At 40.9% G+C, this 21092-nt stretch overlaps 1 protein-coding gene across 1 annotated transcript in view; it reads left to right on the plus strand.

Annotated features, from left to right (window-relative positions):
* MGA (MGA, MAX dimerization protein) overlaps positions 1-15324 on the plus strand; it is a 48227-nt gene extending 32903 nt beyond the window's left edge. Inside the window, exons 17-24 of the mRNA XM_009578254.1 lie at positions 5249-5373; positions 6751-6802; positions 8476-8661; positions 9371-9482; positions 10938-11171; positions 12244-12420; positions 12836-12988; positions 14024-15324. Coding sequence (XP_009576549.1) covers positions 5249-5373; positions 6751-6802; positions 8476-8661; positions 9371-9482; positions 10938-11171; positions 12244-12420; positions 12836-12988; positions 14024-15324 — 2340 coding nt within the window. The remainder of the gene's footprint in view (positions 1-5248; positions 5374-6750; positions 6803-8475; positions 8662-9370; positions 9483-10937; positions 11172-12243; positions 12421-12835; positions 12989-14023) is intronic.
* The last annotated feature ends 5768 nt before the right edge of the window (positions 15325-21092 follow it).

Consider the following 21092-nt stretch of genomic DNA (forward strand, 5'->3'; position numbering starts at 1 on the left):
ATTTAAGTTCTAACAATCTCTCACATGTTCTGAGCTTTTGGTACAGACCATGTGTGAAATCTGCGGACATTGTAGCATAGAAGGCAGGTCCAGAAATGAGGCATTTGCTTGGGTAATGTCTAATGACATCTGTTGTCATCTGCTCTCCTTTCTCAGCACTGTCACTGAGGACCCTCTGCCATCAGGCAACTTGCTCTTCAGGAACCAGCAATAGGGGTGTAGGCTGCCAGGAACAGACAGATAAAAGTAAGAGGAGAGTGCTTAGAAACAGGTGTTGAAATGCAGAGAGCGAAAAATGCTGACATTTCTGTAGCAACTTTGGAACTTCTGCTGTGGTGTGGGATTGCTTCCCTTGCATCTCCATTCCTTAAGGTATTTTACTCTTACAAGCTCAAAGGCATGTTGAAGTTTTGGAACTACAGGACTTGTGGAAAGACTGATGCTAGAAAGGTAGGGCTTCCACAAGCATTTTAAGTTTTGCACCCCAACAAGAAGTCATGCTGGGCTATGAATAGGCTTCAGCCTATGACGTGTTGGCAGTACTTACATAGGCATAGCTATTCTTCTGGCAGAACTTCAGTGGACTTACTTCTGATGATCTTCACGATCGTGATATTTTTCCTGTTGTTAGGAAGTCAGGGGTAGAGAGGAAAGGTTTACCATCCTGAAGCATTTTACCTTTGTTGTTAGATGTAAGAATGAAAAAAGTAAATGTTTTTTCTTTTACATATATCCACATTCAGGATTTGTAAACTTCAAGATGTGGAGTTCTTGGTGGGCAGCGGAGAGTTTTTACTTCTATTTTTTTCCCCGTCTTTCATGAAAAAGGTGCCACGTCTCAGGTTTTGAATACCATTTTTCTAGTATGATAGCATGTAGAAAGTTCAACCGTGAAAACAACTCTAGCTGGATAATTACTATCAACCCTTTGGTTAGCCCAGTGTAACTTGTAAGCACTCAAAAGCTTTACCATGATAGTGTTTCTACAGTAAGCTAATTTCCTGTGTTTTTTCCCCTCACTCTCTGGATTGTAGCATCTTTTGAACTACCCTACATGTCCCCCTTCCCTGCAATGTAATGATGTCCAAATGTAGTTTAGACAGGGTGGTGCTGCCCGCTGAAGGAAAACAGTATGCTTCTCTTGCATGTAGAGTCACAGCAATGATACTGTATAAAATGGAAAAGCTAGAGAAAATATCAGGAGGCTTCCAGCATCAGGGAGGCTTTATGGATGACCCAGGAGAGCAGGCAAGAATGAGAAGTGCTCTGTATATAATGAAATACAACTATTGTCATAAAATGTGACCTGTTAAAATTACGTAATGTTGTGTAATATTTTCAACATAATGGCATGTATCTATTCAGTAGTTCTGTAATTTAAATAGTATCTTTGTTTGAATAATTTTTTTGTTCAACCATTTTTTTTTTTTTCCTCTGGCTTTATGATGCTTTTCCTTCTCTCATCAGGCCCTGGGGAGGATTAAAAAAAGGCTGTGGAAGCAACAATGCTACATGTTTACATCCCCTGTTGTAGCTCAACAGACCTTCTGGTCTGCAGCTGGGGAGATGGTGGAATTTTGGTATATTCCAACTTCTTTTCTTTTGCTTTCCCTTCCCACCACTCTTACCAGTTAGTAGACTTTCATTTCAGATTCAAGCTTATGTTCTTCTCCTCAGCTGAGGAATTCTTGGAATTTCAGCACTCTTGGTCCTCTAGTACATCCTCTAGTTCACTCTGTGAACCCTGGCATGGCAATTAAGGACTTCTAGAGAATTTGGAAATCTTAAGTTGTGTTTTTGATTTTCCTGCCTTTTCTGGTACCTTGTGCAAATGGGTCAGTCTCTGCTTGTCAGTGGGGAAGCTACAGAATTCACTTAAGGCAACTTGGATGCATCTGTTGTCTTAAGAACAAAATGACTTGATTAAAAAAATGCATCCAAAAAGTTGCTCCTGTTCATTGAAACTGGATCCTGACAAAGTCTGTAACAAGTAAAACAAGTGTGAGGAGGAGTTCTTGAAAAATTGCTGGCTGTTTGCATAAGTGATATTCTTCCAGCGAGATTTTATATAGTAGAACTTAAAGATTTCTTAAGTTTCTGTATAGAGCCACTCAACAGACATGAAACAAAGCTGCGTACTGTTCACAGGCAGTGTTTGAAAATTGTTGAAATACTTATGCTGAAATGCAATGTAGTCTTAACTCGGTCACAGTAGCCCCTGCATATGCATTCTGGATCTAGACTGCAAGCACTATTTGGTTGGACCTCACCAAGGTCCCAGGGATGTGATGTCTCCTGACTTTCATTGTCCTGCTGTCTTGGGGAGCAGTGGTGACATGTAGCTCCTGACCAGCCTGTCAAGTTGAAAGTGATGCACTGCTTCCTTGGTAAAGACAGTTCATTTTCTCTGTGCTCTACCTGGTCACGGTGCTAACGAGTCTTGCTTTGTGGGAGAATATTTACAAGATGGAACAAATAAGGATTTTGTGGGCTTTCATGCATAGAGAGAAACAGTACTTCATTTGGTTCCTGCCAGTGCCAATACCATACTTTCAAAGTCAGATGAGAATTTGTTTTGCCTCCATGCTGCTCTTCATACTCATAAGAAGAACTGTCATGGCATAATACAGATTCATAGCTGCTCTGAAGGAAAGCTGCAAGAAACCCCAGAAGTCAGTCATAGTAGAATAACTTATTTATCTCCTTTCTAAATACAGAACTCACCAGAGATCAAAGTTCCTTTCCTGGGCAAAGAAGAATGGTGTCTTTAAAGTCAGCACGTGTTAAAAGTATCTTTGAAAGAAAGAGTGAGATTGTTCTCTAAGGCTAGTAATTTCTCATCTAAGGTCGCTCTCCTTGCTCTTCTCTTTCTTTTTCAAAAGACGTGACTTTTTATAAACATAGAGATAGTAGGTAACATGGGAGCGTGCATAGTAGATAACATGGGAGTATGCATAGCAACTTGTCGAAGTAAGGATGCTTTTCTGTTCAGATCTAGCAGCTATAGCTGATAACCTGAGCATCGCTTTTCTTTGTTTCAGCAGTAATATCTCGATACTTCATAGTACAGGAAGAGGTGTCAGCTTCTCTGCAAGTGAGTAGTTTAGAAGTTTATACCTCTTTCCACACAGAACCTATACTACCAACACTTTGTAGGACCCCTCATGACGTGAATGGAAGGTGATGGAAGACTTGGGAATATTTGACAGTGGTTTTACGGGAGGGAGGATGCTGCATGGTTTCATTCTTCTTAAAAGACTGGAAGATTCTACAGGCAGTATTGCATATGTATGTGTGTGTGTATGTAGATACTAAAATATATGTACTATATACACACTTTTTTTATATATATATGCCCTTTTTCATGTATATATGCGTGCACATACACTCACTATGTACTTTACTAGGCTACATTGCTACAAAGTATACATTGCTATACTTTACAAAGGTTATATCCCCAGTGTAGCCTTTAGTAAAGGAGGGCAAACTTGCTTAATTTTTCATACTGATTCTGTTTTCAGTTTTCTGTAGCCTCTATCACACAGCCATGGGAGATGATGTATTACACAAAGCTTAAAAAATACTGATAATTTTATGTGGCAGCATGATTCACAATAGTGGTGACTCTGTAGTGTCAGTAACTAAAGTGGCAATTTTTATGTTGTTCTTTGAGTTTTAGATACCCCTGCTGCGAGTTGTGGGTTTCGGGGTTGTGTTTTCCTTCTTTTTTTGGTTTAGAAAAGGTTGTGTTTAGTCAGTATGAAGAAGCCAAATACTATATCAAACATTAGGTTATTGGAGATCCTGCTTCTCTGTCAAAAAGGAAATTATCAGCTAAGATTTACTGTCTGGTTATAAATTGAGTCCCTTTAAACTAACATAGCTGCAAATTTCACAGGTGTAAATTTCATGACTGATGATTGAAATGTGTATCCTTAACCTCTTGTTAGTTATGCTTGTGTGGTAATTTGGGTTGCTCTTGTTTGTTTGCGTTATAGTGCCCTATATAGCCTAATCTGGCTAGCTGAGTGGTCAGCTGAGTAAGTGCAAAACTTTCTCCTTTCTAATTAGTTTCTTAAAACAGCAGTATGAGTTGCAGATAACTTTAAATAATCAGTACCATGAAAAACATTTATTAGAGTCCACTTACTGATCCAGTATTGCTTTTTTTTTTTTTTAAATCCCTGTTCTGCACTTAGTGTTTTTTTGTGATTAACTGTTTGCATCAATTTCAGGTAAGTATTCAGTTCAGAGAAGAAGGAGATTGCAGCTCCTCAAAAAGAAAGAAAAGAAGGACAAAGAGAAGGAAGGAAAGACAGAAGAGAAGAATAGGAGGAGGACAAGATTGGGTTAGTTCAGGGAACTGGGTGAAATAAGGGTACAGAATGGAAGTATAATTACATTTTCTTACTTAAGGAGGAGAAAGAGTTCTGCGTTCTCTAAGCAGACCAAAGATTATAATATAAAAAATGTCAATAAAAACTGTAATACAAAAAATTGCTTGAATAAGGCTTTTTTTATTTGGGGGGGGAGGGGAATCACCTGGTATTACAAATGGCCACAAGATTGATATTTAACTCTTGTAGTTGCTACAGCACTGCAGTTGTTCTCTATCTCTATATTCACAGATGGTAGCAAGTTTTCTTGGTCAGGCAAGCATGGAGAAAAAGTACTCTTCAGAATATCATAAATATTTAAAACAATTATTGGGCAGCGTTTTGGAAAGAGCCAAAATCATATTCTTCATCATGTAAGCAGTTTACTGTATGACCCAAAGAAGCCTGGTTGTATGATGTTCTGACTGTTGCTATCTTAGGTATGAGAGACCGTTACCAAGGTGATAACTATCTCAACTCGTGTCAAAAACAAAAAAATGTTAGTTAGCGAGAGTCTACAGTAGTAAGTTGTAAAGGCAGTTTAATCTTATTTGAAAATGGAGGCAGGGAAGCTCTGCCCTGTGAAAACTTTTTATTTTACCCACAGTAAAAGCATAAATGACAGATGGGTTTTAGCCCTTACCAAAATTCATTTTGCAGAGTTGCTAGTGGGAGGAATTCCTCGAGGTGACAGTTAAAATAACCACCTGCTTAGCACTGTTTATTGGCCAGTGTAGCTGGAGATGTTGATTCTTTAATGGTTTTTAATGTTCTAATGTAATCTCTTTTGAGACTGAAGTGAAACTGTTTTGGCCTGAGCTCTATTGCTAAGTAGATACTCATTTTAAAAAACAAAACAAAAACTGTTCCAGGATGCGTGTGAATACAGTGAGGATGACGAGCAGGTGGACATTGAGACCGTGGAGGAGCTTTCAGAGAAGATTAACATTGCCCGTCTGAAGGCCACAGCTGCTAATATCCGACCTTCCAAACAGAAGTAAGCATCCTTGGAGAGCAATACAGTTTTGTATTTTATTGATGAGCTGGCGTTAAATGAACCCATTAAACAACAGGTTTAATGTGATGGTAAGATAAAGCAAGGGTTATGTCAGGTCTTCCTGAGCACTGGTGCTTCCCAGTGTCTGTGAGGATGGGGCTGTCAGAACTAAGAGTAGATTTGAGGTGTCTTAGCCTTTTTTTTTTTATTTTTCTTTCCCCCCTTCCCTCTAATTAATTTGTTCATGGGGATGTGCATCTTGTAATGTAAAATTACTATGAGTGAATCGCCTCCCTTCCTGCAACCTGAATATGAGCAGGGACATCTTGGTTTTAAATGTGATTTTGCAAGCTTTGTTTATTCTTGCGGGTGGACTTGTTATTTTTAGGCAGGAGCAGTCATTGGCTTAATCCGTGATCCTGTAAATAAAAGCTTTGTCTTTGGGACCATTGCCCCAGTGAAGAAAGTATTTTCTTATTTACGTATAGTCTGCCATGGTTGGATAGCTTGGTGCTTTTTTTTGTTCTTTTTTTGTTTGTTTGTTTTTGTTATTGTTGCTACCCTTGCATTTATAATGACAAAATGCAAAGTAAAAACACGGCTTACTTGAGGTATGTAAAGATGGTCATGGCTATTTCTCGGTTGCACCAAACAAGAGAATGGGGAACGTTGCATCCTTACTTCTTTTTGTTTGAAGAATTTTTTTGTAGAAACTTTGAGAAATCTGTTTGGTTGTATTATATACCTCCCAGTTAGTTCCTATTTTTTTTCCTTCAAAGATACAGCTCAACTTTTATCCTTAGATGGTGACTTTGCTATAAATTGTGAAGATCTTTCAGTGAGAGAGAGAAACAGATGTCATGTTTTGTAAAAAATAATTCTTTCAAATGTGTATTGTTCTTTGTTTTCTTGAAGCTCCTGAGGTATGAGGAAGCTGTTATTATATGTTAGGATAGTAATAAATTTGAGGATTTTGGTTGGTTATTCTTGGTGGGGGAGGGATTGCTCTGCCATCTGTATTAAATCTGTGTTTTTTTTAAAAAGAACCAAAACGTAATAAAAAAAATACTTTCTGCAGCTAACAGTCATGGGCTGAATTTATTCTCTTTGGCATATAGTGAAATAGTTTGTCTTTTGCACTATGGGATAATTTTACAGCTTTCAGAACAGCTGATTTTTTTCCGGGATGATGGCATTGGAGATAAGAGTTCACTTTCTTGAGAAAGCTCAACAGTATCCTGCTGTCATGTAGTTATACAAGGAAGCGTTTATTTCAAGGGATAAAAATGAGCAATTCTAGGCTGTTGGAATGTAGTTAATGAGGATAGAGTGCATGAGATGAGTAGTGTTGGGAAAAACTTTTTACCTTTCTTCCAGATACCATGCTCGTAATTCTTCGGATGAAAAATTATCAGAAAAACCTACGAAGGTATATGTTTGCTCTCCTCTTTCCTTTTGGTATCACACCTCCATTTTAAAGATAAACTTTCATCTCAAGTGCAACTCTTAATGCGATTTATCTACCTTCCATATATTTATGATTAAATGCAAGAAACCAAATGTGTATATGGGGGGAAGGGGCTCAGTCCAAATCTCCTTAAAGAAAAAGGACTGCTACTGGCATCAGTGGGTTTCAGATTCAGCTTTATGTACAGGAGGAATATCTGCCTTTTATTTATTAGTACGTTTGCTTAGGTTTTGTGTTCCCCGCATAAATAATTTTTATAGCACACAAAATAATGAACAACTGAGAAATGTTTTCATGTGTCGAAGAAGACAGTATGTAGGATTATATAGGCACAGCACTGGGCGAAGGATTTCTGAAAATAATAGTTTAAATAATATGTATTTAAGCAAGTTAAAGATAGCAGAATCCTTTCAAACCAAAACTCATTGCAATCTTTCTGAAGCTTATGCTGTATTTTAGGGTGGCTTTGAAGCCAGTTTCACGTCCATGATAACTGTCTGTGATGTACTTGATGTCAGGTCTAGAGCTACCTGCTGGGGTGAGGTGGGGCTTTGGGGTGGGGCGTGAGCCTGGTGTATGTCTTATACAAGAGTGCAGACTGGTATGTATGCTTTTGCCTGAGGTGGAGATGGCTTCCAGGATGCTCTGCCTGCCTCTCCTTCTCCGGGTATTCTTCTCTCTGCCCTTGAAGTTATGGCATGAGGCCCTTTCTTGAAAGGAACCTAATGTCCAACACAAGAGCAGATGCAGTTGCAGCCTTGCTGTGCTCAGTCTGCCTGTGAGGACAAAATGGGTGTCAAGAGCCAGGTTTCAGGATACAGTCTTCAGGTTCCTCCGAAGGCCAGCAGGCTCAGAAATAGTATCACTGGACCTGAGGAGTCTTTCCACTGATTCACTGGGGTTTGGAGCAGACGTAAAATGATGTAAAAAACGCGTTAATACTACTTTTTAAGTATTACTTCACCATGAAATAAATAGCGTAATTGTACAAAACCTGTAAGAGTAATGATGAAATAACAAACCTTCAAATCTGTAGAGATTAGTAATTATGCTTATTGCCTGTCAACCTTTTTGGAAACTTAAGCAAATTCAAAATCAGAGCCTGTCTTTGACACTTTCTGTTTCTTTGTAGATGTCTGGGGTGATAAGTTTTAATGCCGTCTTTCACATTCTTACCTGCTATGTCTCTTGGCCCCAACCCATGTATAGAACAAAATAGAAATCAAACTAGTTTAACTCCAGGGAAAAATTCAAGCGTCCTATATTTGATGCGATTGTTTCATTCATTAGTAGACTTTTTTGACAACCAAACAACAAAAAAAATTTGGCTCAAACATGCGTGATTTTGCTGTAATCCTGTGGCTTACCTAAGTAGCCTTGTATTGCAAAAAATGAAAGCTTATGAACAGAAGGGACTGCTCGTGATCTTTTCCTTTAGGGTTGATGTGATTATGTTGGTCATTTCTTGTTGCGTGTGCTTCTGACACTGAACTTTCATGAAGACATAGCAGAACAGCATGACATGAAATCTTCAGGTGTCTGTAGAAACCTTGTAAATCAGGCATGCCTTTGAACATTGTTTGCCATTACATTACCTTTTTTATTTCAACCGCTCAATATGGTTACTTCTCCAGCAGAAACCTCAATTCTGGCACAGAAAGCTGAAGACTGAGGCAGAAGCCTTTGCTCATTACCGCCAGACGCACACAGCAAATGAACGCCGGCGACGTAATGAAATGAGAGATCTCTTTGAAAAGTTGAAGAAAACTCTGGGGTTACACAACCTTCCCAAGGTCTCCAAATGCTACATTCTCAAGCAAGTAAGTATTTTAAAGCTTAAGTGAGGAGGAGAATAATTTCATCTGGACAGAGTGATTAAGCTAGTATGAACTCTTTGAGTGAGTCCCAGTGATACTGTGAATAGAGAACTTCTGTCACCTTTTCAGGACTCTCTAGAATAAAACAATATCTGAAAGAATCTGTATTCCTAAAAGCTTAATCTTCATGACATAGATGCATGTTTTCAGATTAGCCCTCTCCTTGTATTCTTTGTGAATTTAATCATGGAAGGTTATGTCTTAATTCCTTACTGGTTTACTGTGTAAGTCAGGCAATTCTGAAATACGTTGAAGACTTACTTTTTTAATGCAGGAGAAGATAGCAGTTCATTAAGTATTATACTGACATTAAAAACTTAATTGTAAAGATGTAAATGACAGGAAACAAAACATAAGTTGTAGATACCTAATTATGCTTGTCAGCTGTACCTTGAAATTGTGCGATAAAAGTTGGGTTTTTTTCTTTAAAATAGCTGAACTGTGGAGGAAGGACGAACAAGATGTTTACAGCTTTTCAGCTTGCATTTAGGGAAAGCTGGCATTACATGGTACTTCACATGCTTTCTCTGAGTCCTAGTTCTCAATATAATGAAAATGTCTAAATAAATTTTGTAAAGGTTTCTGGAAGGAAAATTACTTTATTATTTTGTGTATTGTTGGTTTATAAATCAGTTCCCTGACACTTTTCTAGGCCTATGAAGAAATCCAAGGATTGACTGATCAGGCAGATAAACTTATTGGACAGAAGAATTTACTGACACGCAAACAGGATGTTTTGATTCGAAAAGTATCCACGCTTTCAGGTGAGACTGTTTTTGGATACAGACTAGCTGGAATAATGAAAGAAAAGGCTTAAGAATGGGAGTGAGTGGAGTAATCCTCTGTGGATCCGGGTGAGTCATTAGTTCACATAAAATTTAGACTCTTGATGCCAAAGACCGGCTAAGCTCTGACTCAGCGATACACTCATCATGGTGATAAGAACTGCTTTTATTTTCCTTCATGCCTAAAGGAAGTGTAGAATGATCTCTGTGCTGCGAGCCACAGGCTTGGGTTCCTGTGCATTGGGTATACTTTAGTTGGGGGGGAAGTCACTTCATTCTGTCATTGGTCACTTCCTGAAATGGCTTTTCTGCTCAGTGCTTCACAAGTACTCACAGCTGTCTTTGATCAGGACCAAAACCTCTGACTCCTCTGGTCAACTTTGCAAATAACTATCCTTGTACTGCTTTTCTGAGAACTGGTGCTAGTAGTGTCTAGAGGAAGAGAGCAGCTCTGTCCATAGAACAAAATTGCAGTATATTCTGAGCTGCATTTCATGTCGTATTTATTGTGTCATTCGGAGGTGTAGGAAAGCTGTGACGCATGTTCAGCCAGTGCTAAAATGTGTGTGAGCAAACAAAACATTAAATTCTTGTGATTTTCTTACTGTCCAGTAATAAAAACAGGAGACTACGTGTAAAGTAGAAATGAAAGATACTTAAATCTTGTGTATTTATGTGAATCAGTTCGTGTATATTTGAGGTACTCGATTAAAAAAAAAAAAAAAAAAGTGTTTTTGTGAACCCTCATCCTCATCCAGAAATGTATGATAGACCTTTTGGGCAGGGAATGAAAGCAAATAACTTCACAAAGTAGTTTTCTGATCTTTTGCATTCCTAGTGAAGTACCTCAAAACTGACGAGGAAAAAATCCTCTCAGGAGAGTTAGTTAACTATAGACTTAATTAAAGATAGACCATGATGTTAGAACATAAATACTAAGTAGGAAACAAGCCAGTATAGTTATTTCAACTTTGATCATATTAAATTGTGTGCATCTGCAGAAAACCAATTATTTATAAAATCTTTGTGTTTGTTCAAGGTTACAATTTTCATGTCAATGGTAAGCTGTATGTGTGTTTACCTCTAAATGTCGTTTGAGTAACAGGGTCCATTAGTCCAAGAAATGTCATACCAGGTAAATGGTACTTGTTCAGCAAGAGCTAGTGCTTGTCCAAGCTGATTTCTGCTTATCAAAGTCGCAGATAAATTCTAAAACATATGGATGTTTCTGAAGGGAAAAAAAAATCTTGGGATAAATAGGTAATTACTTTCCTCTGTTATTAAGTATGCTATTTAGTTGGTGGGGGTGGTGGTTATCTATTGTAGAGTAGTTGAATGGTGTCAGCTTATTAGATTTTTTATTTCTGTCTTCAGCTCTTTACTTTTGGAAAGAGAGTTTGAAGATAGGTTGACTCTTTGATAATTTTTCTGTAGGGAAGACAGAAGAGGTTGTCCTGAAGAAGCTAGAATACATTTATGCCAAACAAAAAGCAGTAGAAGCACAAAAAAAGAAGAAACAAGCTGAGCCGGAGGAATCCGTTGTAACGTCAACAGCTAGCACACAGGAAGAAGGATCTTCTGCTCCCTCCAGAGAGCTGGCCCAAATGGCTATGACAAATAGAAGAGGGAAACCATTGATACTCGCCAGAAAAGGAGGCCGTGCCGCAGGTGGGCTAAAAGCGATGCACATTTCGCGTAAAGGGGAGACAGGCATTGAAGCAGCACCCCATGGGAGGGCAAAACGCTAGCCTGCTTGTGCAGGCAACTTCTTTCTTGAAGCAGAATTGAGTATAGGACCAGGAAGTGTCCATCCAATAGGGAAACTATTTTTTTTTCAGTAAGTATGAGACGAGCAGTACTGAGGTCTTCAGATGAACGTGACTTTTGAGTTTCAGAATGATGGGAAGTAAATTCCTATTAAGTTGCCCTTTGGCCTCATGGAGTTACACTGCAATCCTACAGTGATTTCTGAGAGGCAAAGGTGGTTCTTTTTCTGCTGAGTCAAAACCTGAAGCTCAACCCCCAGAATACTGGATAGAATAGATTCAGTTTTTAAAACATCCCTCCCCAAACAAACTAGCTCTCAAGGTGGTGGAAGACTTGTTCTTAAATAAAATGACAGAATTGTCAGACACTTGAGAAGTTTTTTGGAGCTGAGAATTTGTGGAGAAGTATTCGGCGTTTGTGGAGACTTTCCTACCATAAACGTAGGAAGGAACAAAAGAATGGCAGAAGTCCAAACTTTCGTGGTAGTACCACCGTAATACTCTGTAAGGATCTGGTGATGTTTCTTATTTTGGTAATAATAAATAGACCTTACTTGAAGGGTCTTGGGCTTTTATAAACAACCGATCATTCTGGTTTCCCAAGCCCCATTTTTGTCCAGTCTTGGGGAAGTTTGGCATCGGAATTTGGATGTGGTGAGAGAACTTCCTTTCTTTCTTTGGACTGAACAAGTCCCCTTTGTAATTTCAGCAAGACTGCTCTCATATTTGATCAGGATGCCACTCTGGAGAGTTAGGATTATGTTACACGAAGAGACAGTACAGACTGGCTCTAGCTGTGAAGGTGAGGTTCCTGGAGCCTGCGTAGCTTCTGTAGCATCTTTCTAATGTAGGGCTTCTAAACCTTCTAGCTGGAGTTCCTTCCACAGCTGTGCTTAACATTGGATCGCAGGATATCGTTTGCCATCAAGGGCATGCCAGAATAAATTACTGATTGATATATTTCTTTTTTACAGAGGACACCTCATCCTCTCTTACGCTAACTGCTGCAAGCCTCGTGATGACTCCACAAGGGCAGGTGCTTACGCTGAAGAGCCCACTGGTACCAGGGCAGGTAGCAGCTGTTCCTTCCACACTATTGCAAGCGGAATTAAAGCCTCGAGCTGTCAGTACTACCATGACAGCACAGCCAGGTATGCTCATGTGAGAACATGTTAATGAAAATCAGTATCATGCTGTTCATAGATGTGCGTAGCCGTTTACAAAGTAACATGTTATTTAATTTTAGCTGTAATTTTTCATTTTTCACAACTTAACTGAGTGAGGTAGAACCTAACTCTGAGAGATTTGATATAATTAACTCAAACTGTCAGTTTATCAACAGGTAAGTAAAATCTGTTAAATTTTCACTATTCCCAAATTAGGGAAACATAGGGAAGATTTCTTAATCAACTAACCAATCTATATTTCTATTTTTTAACACTTTCAGATGGTATTACAGTGTGAAGTCTTGCCTAGAAGTGCAAGACTCTTATTTTCCAGGCTTGACTGAGTATCTGAAAGGCTCTTGTTTCCACCTCACCCTCCCTTCCCCTTTTCTTGGATAAGGTATTGCTTCTGTGATGATTCAGCTGCCAGGATCAACAGTTCCTGTCCAAGTAAAAGGAATCCTTACTAACTCTACCATTCCCATTACACTGTCAACTGTTGCTGGAAACCCAGTGCCCTCAACAGTAGTATCAGCTACAGAGCCCCATTCAGGTAGGCTCTTTGTTTTTTATGGATCTTTTTGCTTGCATGCAGGGAACATTACCCTTGCAAAAATGAAGGTAAATTGTTTTCTCACTGGGAAGTAATGATAGGTATTATTGTCTGGGTATTCAAAGAAAATCACTCCTAAATCTTTTGAACAGTTTAGATGGGCCTCTAGGGGATTATAGATGAGAGCTTTTTAACTTCACCTCACTGATCCTCCTTGCCCTCAGCAAAATCAAAGTAAGTGGGGACTGGAATGTGTTATGGTGTAATGCATCCTGCTGGGGAAGCTGCAGTGCAAAGTGGTGGGGGTGGCTGTTGAAAATCTTTGCCTGTTACATCCAGGCTCTTACTCTGGCACAACCCCTACCCTGCCAGCTCTGCTGCCCGTTGGAGGGATGTTTCAAGACTGAGTACTGTACAGTATTAGGGGTCTAGGCGTGGCGTTGTTCCTGCCAATAGTGTGCTGCTTGCTGTCTGTTGTGTTAAAAGCAAGCCACTCACTCTCTGCTTCGTTGTACTCATTTGGTCATAATGGAAGAGGAAAGTTCACTTCAGATTTGGGGCTGGGAAAAATGTGAGTGTTATAAATAGGAAACTGCTTGGAGGCAAAAAGTAAGTAATCGTGTAGTCCCTGAAATGCCTCTGTAGTATTGTGCACAAAACCAGTATTGCAAAATACGAGCATAAAAGTAAACCGTGAAAAAACAGTAAGGGAGAAAATTGTCATCCTGTTTTCCTTGTGCATCACCATCAGAATTGTAAGCATTACAGTTACTTGCATTTGTGCCAGCCTGCTGAAGGAAGGGACTGGGCAAGTGGGTCTGGGGTAATAGATGTGAAGCTTGCTCTTTTTCTACAAGTTGAAAGATAAGCTATTAGTGTTTCAAGGCTTCACTTGACCAAAACTGTGTAAGCGGTTTAAATCGTGAATAGCAGCTTGCTTGAGGAAGACCTGAAAGTGAGCAAATTATATTTAATTAGGAATTACCTTGCAGTTAGCATGGGTCCTGATGGATGCTGCTTTGTTTGGTTTTGCAGAAAGCGAAGATTCATTCATGATGCCAAAGATTGTTAATGTGACATCACTGGCTGCTGAGGGAAGCATGAGTCTAAATCTGAACAGAAACAAAAATTCTAGTGTAACAACAGCTGCAGGTGCTCAGGCTTCTGAGAAATCTGTCGTTGTAGCATCCCCTGAAAGCAGGAAGAGTGATGGCATCCTTTCAGAAGAAAAAGCCAAACCATGTCCTGGAGACAGTGGCGGAGATGGAAGAAATACCACAGGTCCCACAAAAGTTTTATTTGAAAATAAAGATGGCTTTCCACAGCTCCGGAACGTATCGTGTACAAAGGAACCTCCAGAGTCCTTCAGCAAAAAGCTCTGCATTGGTGAGTTTGTAGGAGGCCAAGCCAGGAGGAGAGACGGTGATCCGGGAGGGGAAAGATTAAAATCTAAAGAATTGCCATTCCGCAAGCTGCAGATCAAAGATTCCAGGATAGAAATGGAATTGAGGAAAGTAGCATCTGCAATGGAGGAAGCAGAACTGGATGCAAGTGAGTTACTGAGCAGCATTGAAGAGAGCGATGACACTGATGAAACCCTCACTTCACTGCTCAATGAGATTGCCTTCCTCAATCAGCAATTGAACGATGATGCTTCAGCTATGTCAGAACTGCCCAGCACTCTCAACTCGGATTTCTCTCACGAAGATGCAGAAGCTCGTCGGGGAGCGGCCAGCGATCTCACTGCTGCAGATGGGTCTTCCTTCCAGTTTGGCCATTTGGGAGGCAGTTTTAAGGACCTTTCTGAAGTTCCAGAGGGTGGTGGCTCTATAAGCCCTCTCCTGCTGCACCTGGAAGATGATGACCTTGCTGATGGGGACAAGAACTCTGGGGAGCCTTCATCTGAGGCAGATGTTTTAAAGATAGTAATAGGTGCTGAAATGAAGGATCCGCTTTCCAATCTGTCTGTAACCAGTGGTGGGAACGGCAAAACTGCAACGACCTTGGCAGAGACCACTAATGTGACTCCACCAGTTTTGCAGATGAAAACTAATCCAGAAGCTAGTAATGCTGACACTTTGTGGAGGCCCATGCCTAAGCTGGCACCACTTGGCTTAAAAGTGGCAAGTCTGCCAGCGGACTCAGAAGGGCAGAGTAATAAAGTGATGCCCTTATTGGCACCTGTAGTTGCAAAACTGGCACCCAGTGGGGTAAAAACTTCATTACCTGCAACTGTTCAAGAAGGACAGGATAACAAAGTGATGCCCACGTTAGCACCTGTGGTTACAAAATTGAATACTACTGGGACCTTGCCTTCAAATTCAGCAGGCAAATAAATGCATATCTTTTTTATCAGAGACTGGCATAGAGATCTGGAGCAGTGAACCAGTGTCAGAGTTCGGCAACCTCCCTTGTCTGCAACACTTTGTTTTCTGTATGGCATCAGCACTCTCTTCGTCTGAGGGCAGGCCCCAAATCGAGAAATAAGTGCTATGAAACTTTAAGCATGTTGATATATTTTTACCTCACTGTTGCATTCTGGGTGTTCTCCTTCCCCTTCACAAAACAAGGAAGTTGATCTGTAACCATTGCTGGGCACATGGTATCCTTCCAAAACTGGGTCCTTCGCAGAAATAGTTTGTCAAAGGACTGAGAAACCTAGGCTATTGAAAGAGATTTCTTCACCCCCCCTCCCCCCCCCCCCCGGCCGGGGGGGCTGAACCTGCCGCGGAAGCGCCGAGACGCGTAGCTGTCTTGTTGGGGAAAAAGTCTGGATTACTTGTTTTTGTATCGGGCAAATTATCTATGCAGAAATGGGATTGTTCACATTTGCTGTTTTTAATGTTTGGAGAATATGATGAATGTGCAGAAATGAGATTGCAGTTACTCTCAAACTTGTTACCTAGAGCAGCGGAAGGGAAATCTGAGACTGCAGAGGGCTGAAGTGAAAAGTTTTTGTTCTTTGGTGCTAGATAGTTCTCTGGCAGAGACTTTTTAGGAGCTTATACACAGAAGATTTTAATAAACATCTATAGCTCTCACTACATGGGGAGAAAATTATATTTCCCAGTGTAATTAGAAGTAGGACAGTATGTTAACTTTAATAAAACTACTAAAAAAACCCCCTCACTTTTGTCTCCTGCCCCTATAGAAATACTCCCTGCTTTGATGCTTAGGGCAGCTGGGAGAAAAAATGACAGAGTAGAAAGAAATTTGGGCACCCTATTGCTACGTCTTTAAATACATCGCTGAAGTAGCTTGAGTGGTTTCCCAGTTCCTGGTTTTTTTCCTCCTGTCATTCTTCAAGATGTATTTGGTGGCTAGGAATGTTAATAGGAAGTATTGCTTCATAAAAGTACAGAACGCTTTCAGGACTGTTGTAGCTTAGCATAAATGAGCGAGGTGTATATGTGAATGTATATATGAAAATATGTGTATATCTTTCCAAACCTTCCATTTCTTTATAAATTCAGGAAAGGTACTCAGAGGTTTCTCACTGCATTTGCACAAGCTGTGTATAGCAAAAAAAGTCAACAAAAATGCTCATTACCAGGGAAATAGGGCAGTATTGAATCACAAGATGTATTTTTTATTCTTCTCTGCCACTGCTTACTCAATAACCTGTAGATACTCTTCACTGTTCAGCTGTTGGATGTGAAGGGCCTACAGACTGTAAAGATATTTATATTTTTGTACACAATTTTTGTTTTCATAGTTTTCTTGACAAATGAAATTTTCAGCCTAGGAGAGATGATTTGTTAATGAGTGTATACACAATCTTTTCCTATCAAGTTTGTAAATATGAGTTATGGTGCGCTTGAGGGGCTTCTTAACTGCTCCGAAAAGGTAAAAGAAGTTGCCATGAAAATGATACAGAATTTGGTGGTGCATTTTGCTTTATGTTTAGGAATGTAATCCCCCGTCTTACTGTTCCAGCAACAGCAGCTGGCATTTCCCCCCTGAAATTCCCCATCTTTGGTGATGCGGTAACACAGGAATTTCATCTTTCCAGCACTGAGGTTGTGCAGGTGTTGAGAGTGATGTTCTTCCACAGCTGGGGAGCAGTGTTTGTACACAGTTCAGTAAGCTGCATCTTCTGCATCTGTGTCTAGGTTAGATCCGCCAGCGGATACACGAACCTGGGTGTTTCCCCGTCTTTTTTATGATTTTCTATTATGCTGCAGAGGAGAGAAGCCCTTCAAGCTCGGTATGCATAAAGTTACTCCAGAGCCTACATAAAAAGGGTTCTTCACCTGGCCATTCTAAATGGTGTGTTTTAAAGCAGTTACATACAACTCTTTATTGCCTTTTGCATATTTACTATTTTAATATTTGATACCAGTGATTTGGAAAAGAGAGTATAGGTCAGCATGAGAGTCATGCAGGGTCTTACAGTTGTCACTGAATGCCTTAGAAAAGGGAATTTACAGTATGAATAAGTATTTAGACATAAGTTGCTTATCATTAAAGAATTTTAACCTTATTTTAAACCAGTGGAAACCTGGAGTAACTAAATTAGTTTAGTAGCACTACATCAGACTTAAATTTATGTACCTGGGAATCTGGTTCTGAGCATTTCTAATAGGCTGATGTTGCTTTTTTTTTTTACCTGTGGCAGTTTGTTTTGCCAATAGATTTCATTCCTCCTGTGCGTGAAACGGCAACCAGAACTGTGCTGTGATTCCTTTCGGATTCCTCATCGCTGACCTTTCTTTCTGCACCCCATCCTTTTATGGTTCTAAATGGCTAATTTTAATTACAGAATTGTGTGCTAATCATATCTGAATACTTTTTGGAAGTATGCATGCTTTCCACACTTTTGTGGGGCAGAGAAAGCTGTAACATGAAAACCATTCAAATATTATCTAAAATAAATGCTCTACTTTTGAGGATGTTTTGTCCATTATAAAGGCAATGGAAAATGCCTGGATGTATTTACTGTTTGGCACTGGGCAGTAAGGAATTTTACTGCAATAAAAATGTACTGTGTAAAGATGACAGCAAAAAACTTTGGTTCCTGAACATGATTACTAAATTAACCAAGAACAGACCCCAAATTTGGCTGCAAGAAGTGGTAGTTGGTGCAGTTCCAAGAAGGATCTACGATGGGTTCTGCCAGGCAACAAAGCGTGTTCGAAATGCTCTTAGTTTTTGCTCTCCTTGTTCCACCGTCTCATGTCTGCAGCTTAATGTTTAGCTATGAATTTAAATGCTGACTCTCTTTTTTCGCTCTTCCCTCAAGCTCCCATTGGTTTGGAACAAACCTCTTAAAGATTATATATGCTGTCTTTTGAGGCAATAATGCAAGAATATGATACGTAATGAAAAGATTTTAGAATCAGGAGAACAAAGGAAACCCCTGCAAGGCGCACGTTCTCACTAGACCAAGAGACCTGGAGATTTTCTTTGTTTTTTACACATCTGTAAATAGACTGGAATGTTTTTAAGAATATAATGAAATGTCAGATTTAGCTTTTTTCCTTTTATATATTAAAATATATCTTTCCCTCTTTTCTGCTTTTGAAAAATTGATATTTTTGTAGAAATCTAACAGTACAGGACTCTTAAATAACTGTATGTGAGGGACAAAGTGTAAAACTAAAATAAACCAATCGAGGTCGACTAGAGACTGGCTTTGAAAGTTTATTACAGGGAGGGAGAGGGAGCAGAAGTGACGCGGTGGCATGCTGTTGGTGACACGTGGCATTGGACCTGAGCAAATGACACTCACGTATGCTCTGAGGCAGAAGTTTTGGCAACGCAAACATCTGGTTTTTGGTTCAAGTAATCGGGCAACTCGGAGATTTCTCTCTTTAGCCTTGAGCAGTACACAGGAAATGTTACTGGTTGTAAAAAGGGATTTTGACTTGCTAAATGTAGAAAAGGTACTGAAGGGGCTTTATCTTCACCAAAATGCATCTTAAGCAGGAAGCCAGTGGGCTTAACATTTGATCATGGCATAAAAAGAAGAAAAAAACCCAGAAGATTAAGTTCACATAAAATCACTCTCCAGTCTCCCTCCCCTAACCCCAAACTTAGGTTAATCCTTTCTCTCTGTTTCCTTTAGAGAAGTTGTACAGCACAGCTGTCTTTATGGGAACAAGTCTGAAGGTCTGTCTCCAAGTGAAGTGTCAGAGGAGATGCTTTTTTAGAAGAAATAGATAAAACACCTGTAACAAGTCACGGTCTATCGCTTCCATATCCATTAAATGGAAGATAACATGCTTGCTTGTGGGTTTTTTGGGGGTTTTTGGGGTTTTTTTTTTTTTGTTTTGGTTTTGTTTTTAAAGTAGTAGATGTCTACAAATGAGCAAGTTTGAATGACGGATCTGATAAAAGAAAATACAATGAGAACAATTATGCATGAGGGTAAGTATTGGACTGGAGAAGAGATGTCGCAGAATTTTTTTTTTTTTTTTTTAAGAGGAAGATCAGATCTCACAGGAGAGAATGAATAAAAACGGGTGATACAGTCAGGTAATGTATTTTTGAAAACTTCTGATGAAACCCTTCAGCAAGGCTTCATCCCATGACTTCTTATTTTAAGGGGTAAAGTTACTTCTTGGAATAGAAAGGAACATAAGCGTAAGTAAGGTATATCCAGTCAGGCTTGCGATGGAAAGAACTTACCAATAGAGTCCCGTGATGATCTGTGCTGGGGACCTGTGTTTTCCAGGATATTCAGGGTGTTCTTGGAAACAGATGATGGCACAAATAAGCTCAGTTGACTAGCTGACTATGAAAAGTTACAGGGAGCCTTTGCAGTAACTGATTTGACGCCAGGTTTGACTCCCTAAATGCAACCCAAAAATGTGCAGAGGACTATTTTGTCCACAATTAGCAACGAATGGAATCTAAATTAATTACTGTCATTTGGGATCATTGGTGGTGGAGGAATTGCGGTGCTACCTGTGATCGCTTAAGCTCAGTGCATCATCTGTTTGTCCTTTTAACTGCTGCTACAGACCAAGAAGGCGTTGTTACGCCACTGTATCCTTGGTTGTTCCTCTGCACTTGAATTTTATGTTGCCTCAGCCGGCACCTTTGTTGTCTGTCTTGGGTCTCTTGGGAGTTGGAGGCCCATGACAGGTGACAGCTCCTTTGGGGGTCCCCCCTCTTCATTTTGAAACAGAATTCCATCCCTAGAAAGATCTGGAGTCTCCACTTGTCCGAGAGTCTTTTCTGACAAAGAGGAAAGCCGCAGCCTGTCCTTCCCGCCGGCCGCCTGGGCCGCGCCAGCTGCCAGCACAACCAGCCCGCGCAGCACTGCAAGCAACTGGAAAGCCCTTTGCTCCAGGTTTGCAGCCCCACAGCCTCCGGCATCTCATCAGCACGAGCCCGCGAGGCCTCCAGGACCTGTGGTTACGTCTGCCAGTAACCCACTTGACGCATCCCCCAGCCTGGAGCATCCGCCCCGCGTCGGTGCGTACGTGAATGCCCCTGCCCTCCCCCCGGGTCAGCGAGGCCCCTCTCTCGCAGCCCCTTGCTGGCAGCAGGATTCCTGTGACACGAAGGACAGGCGAAGGAGGACCTCTCCTTGCTTTAACAGCGTGCGCTTACCCGGTTCGTCTTGCTCTCGCGAGGGTTCCCTGTTTTTTGTAGGACTGCCTGCGTACAGGACTGTGGTTCCTGGAGGTTACAGCTGTTGGCCCTGGCTCTCCTCCGGTGAAAAGCAGATGCTGGAAATCAAAGCTGAGGGACTTGAACCCGGAGGCGACTTTCTAACGAGCTGTCTTTGTGGCCTACGCTCCTCGGCTCGCAGGGCGAGGGTAGCAGCCAGCCGGAGCAGGCTCCCTGCCTGTGTGAGATGTGGGGGTGAAGCGGGGGTCGGTAAGGGCAGCCGTGCTGCTCCGGCCGCCATCACAGGCTACGTGGGCGTAAGCGGGAGGGCTGCGGTGCTGCAGGAGCAGGGCCCGCTCTCTCCTGTGCCAGCCTGCTGGGACCAGCTCCGGGGAGGGGAAGGGTCTGGGTGGTTTTTGACTTCTTTTCTTCTCTCTGGGGGGTGGCAGGCCCCCTGCCTCCCCGCTGGCTCGGGGACCCTGGAGGTCCCCCGTCCCACACGGAGGGGGGCCCCTCGCAAGAGCCTCCGACTTGTGGGCGACAA

This window comes from Fulmarus glacialis, unplaced genomic scaffold (assembly GCF_000690835.1).
Source record: "Fulmarus glacialis isolate BGI_N327 unplaced genomic scaffold, ASM69083v1 scaffold10005, whole genome shotgun sequence".
NCBI lineage: Eukaryota > Metazoa > Chordata > Aves > Procellariiformes > Procellariidae > Fulmarus > Fulmarus glacialis.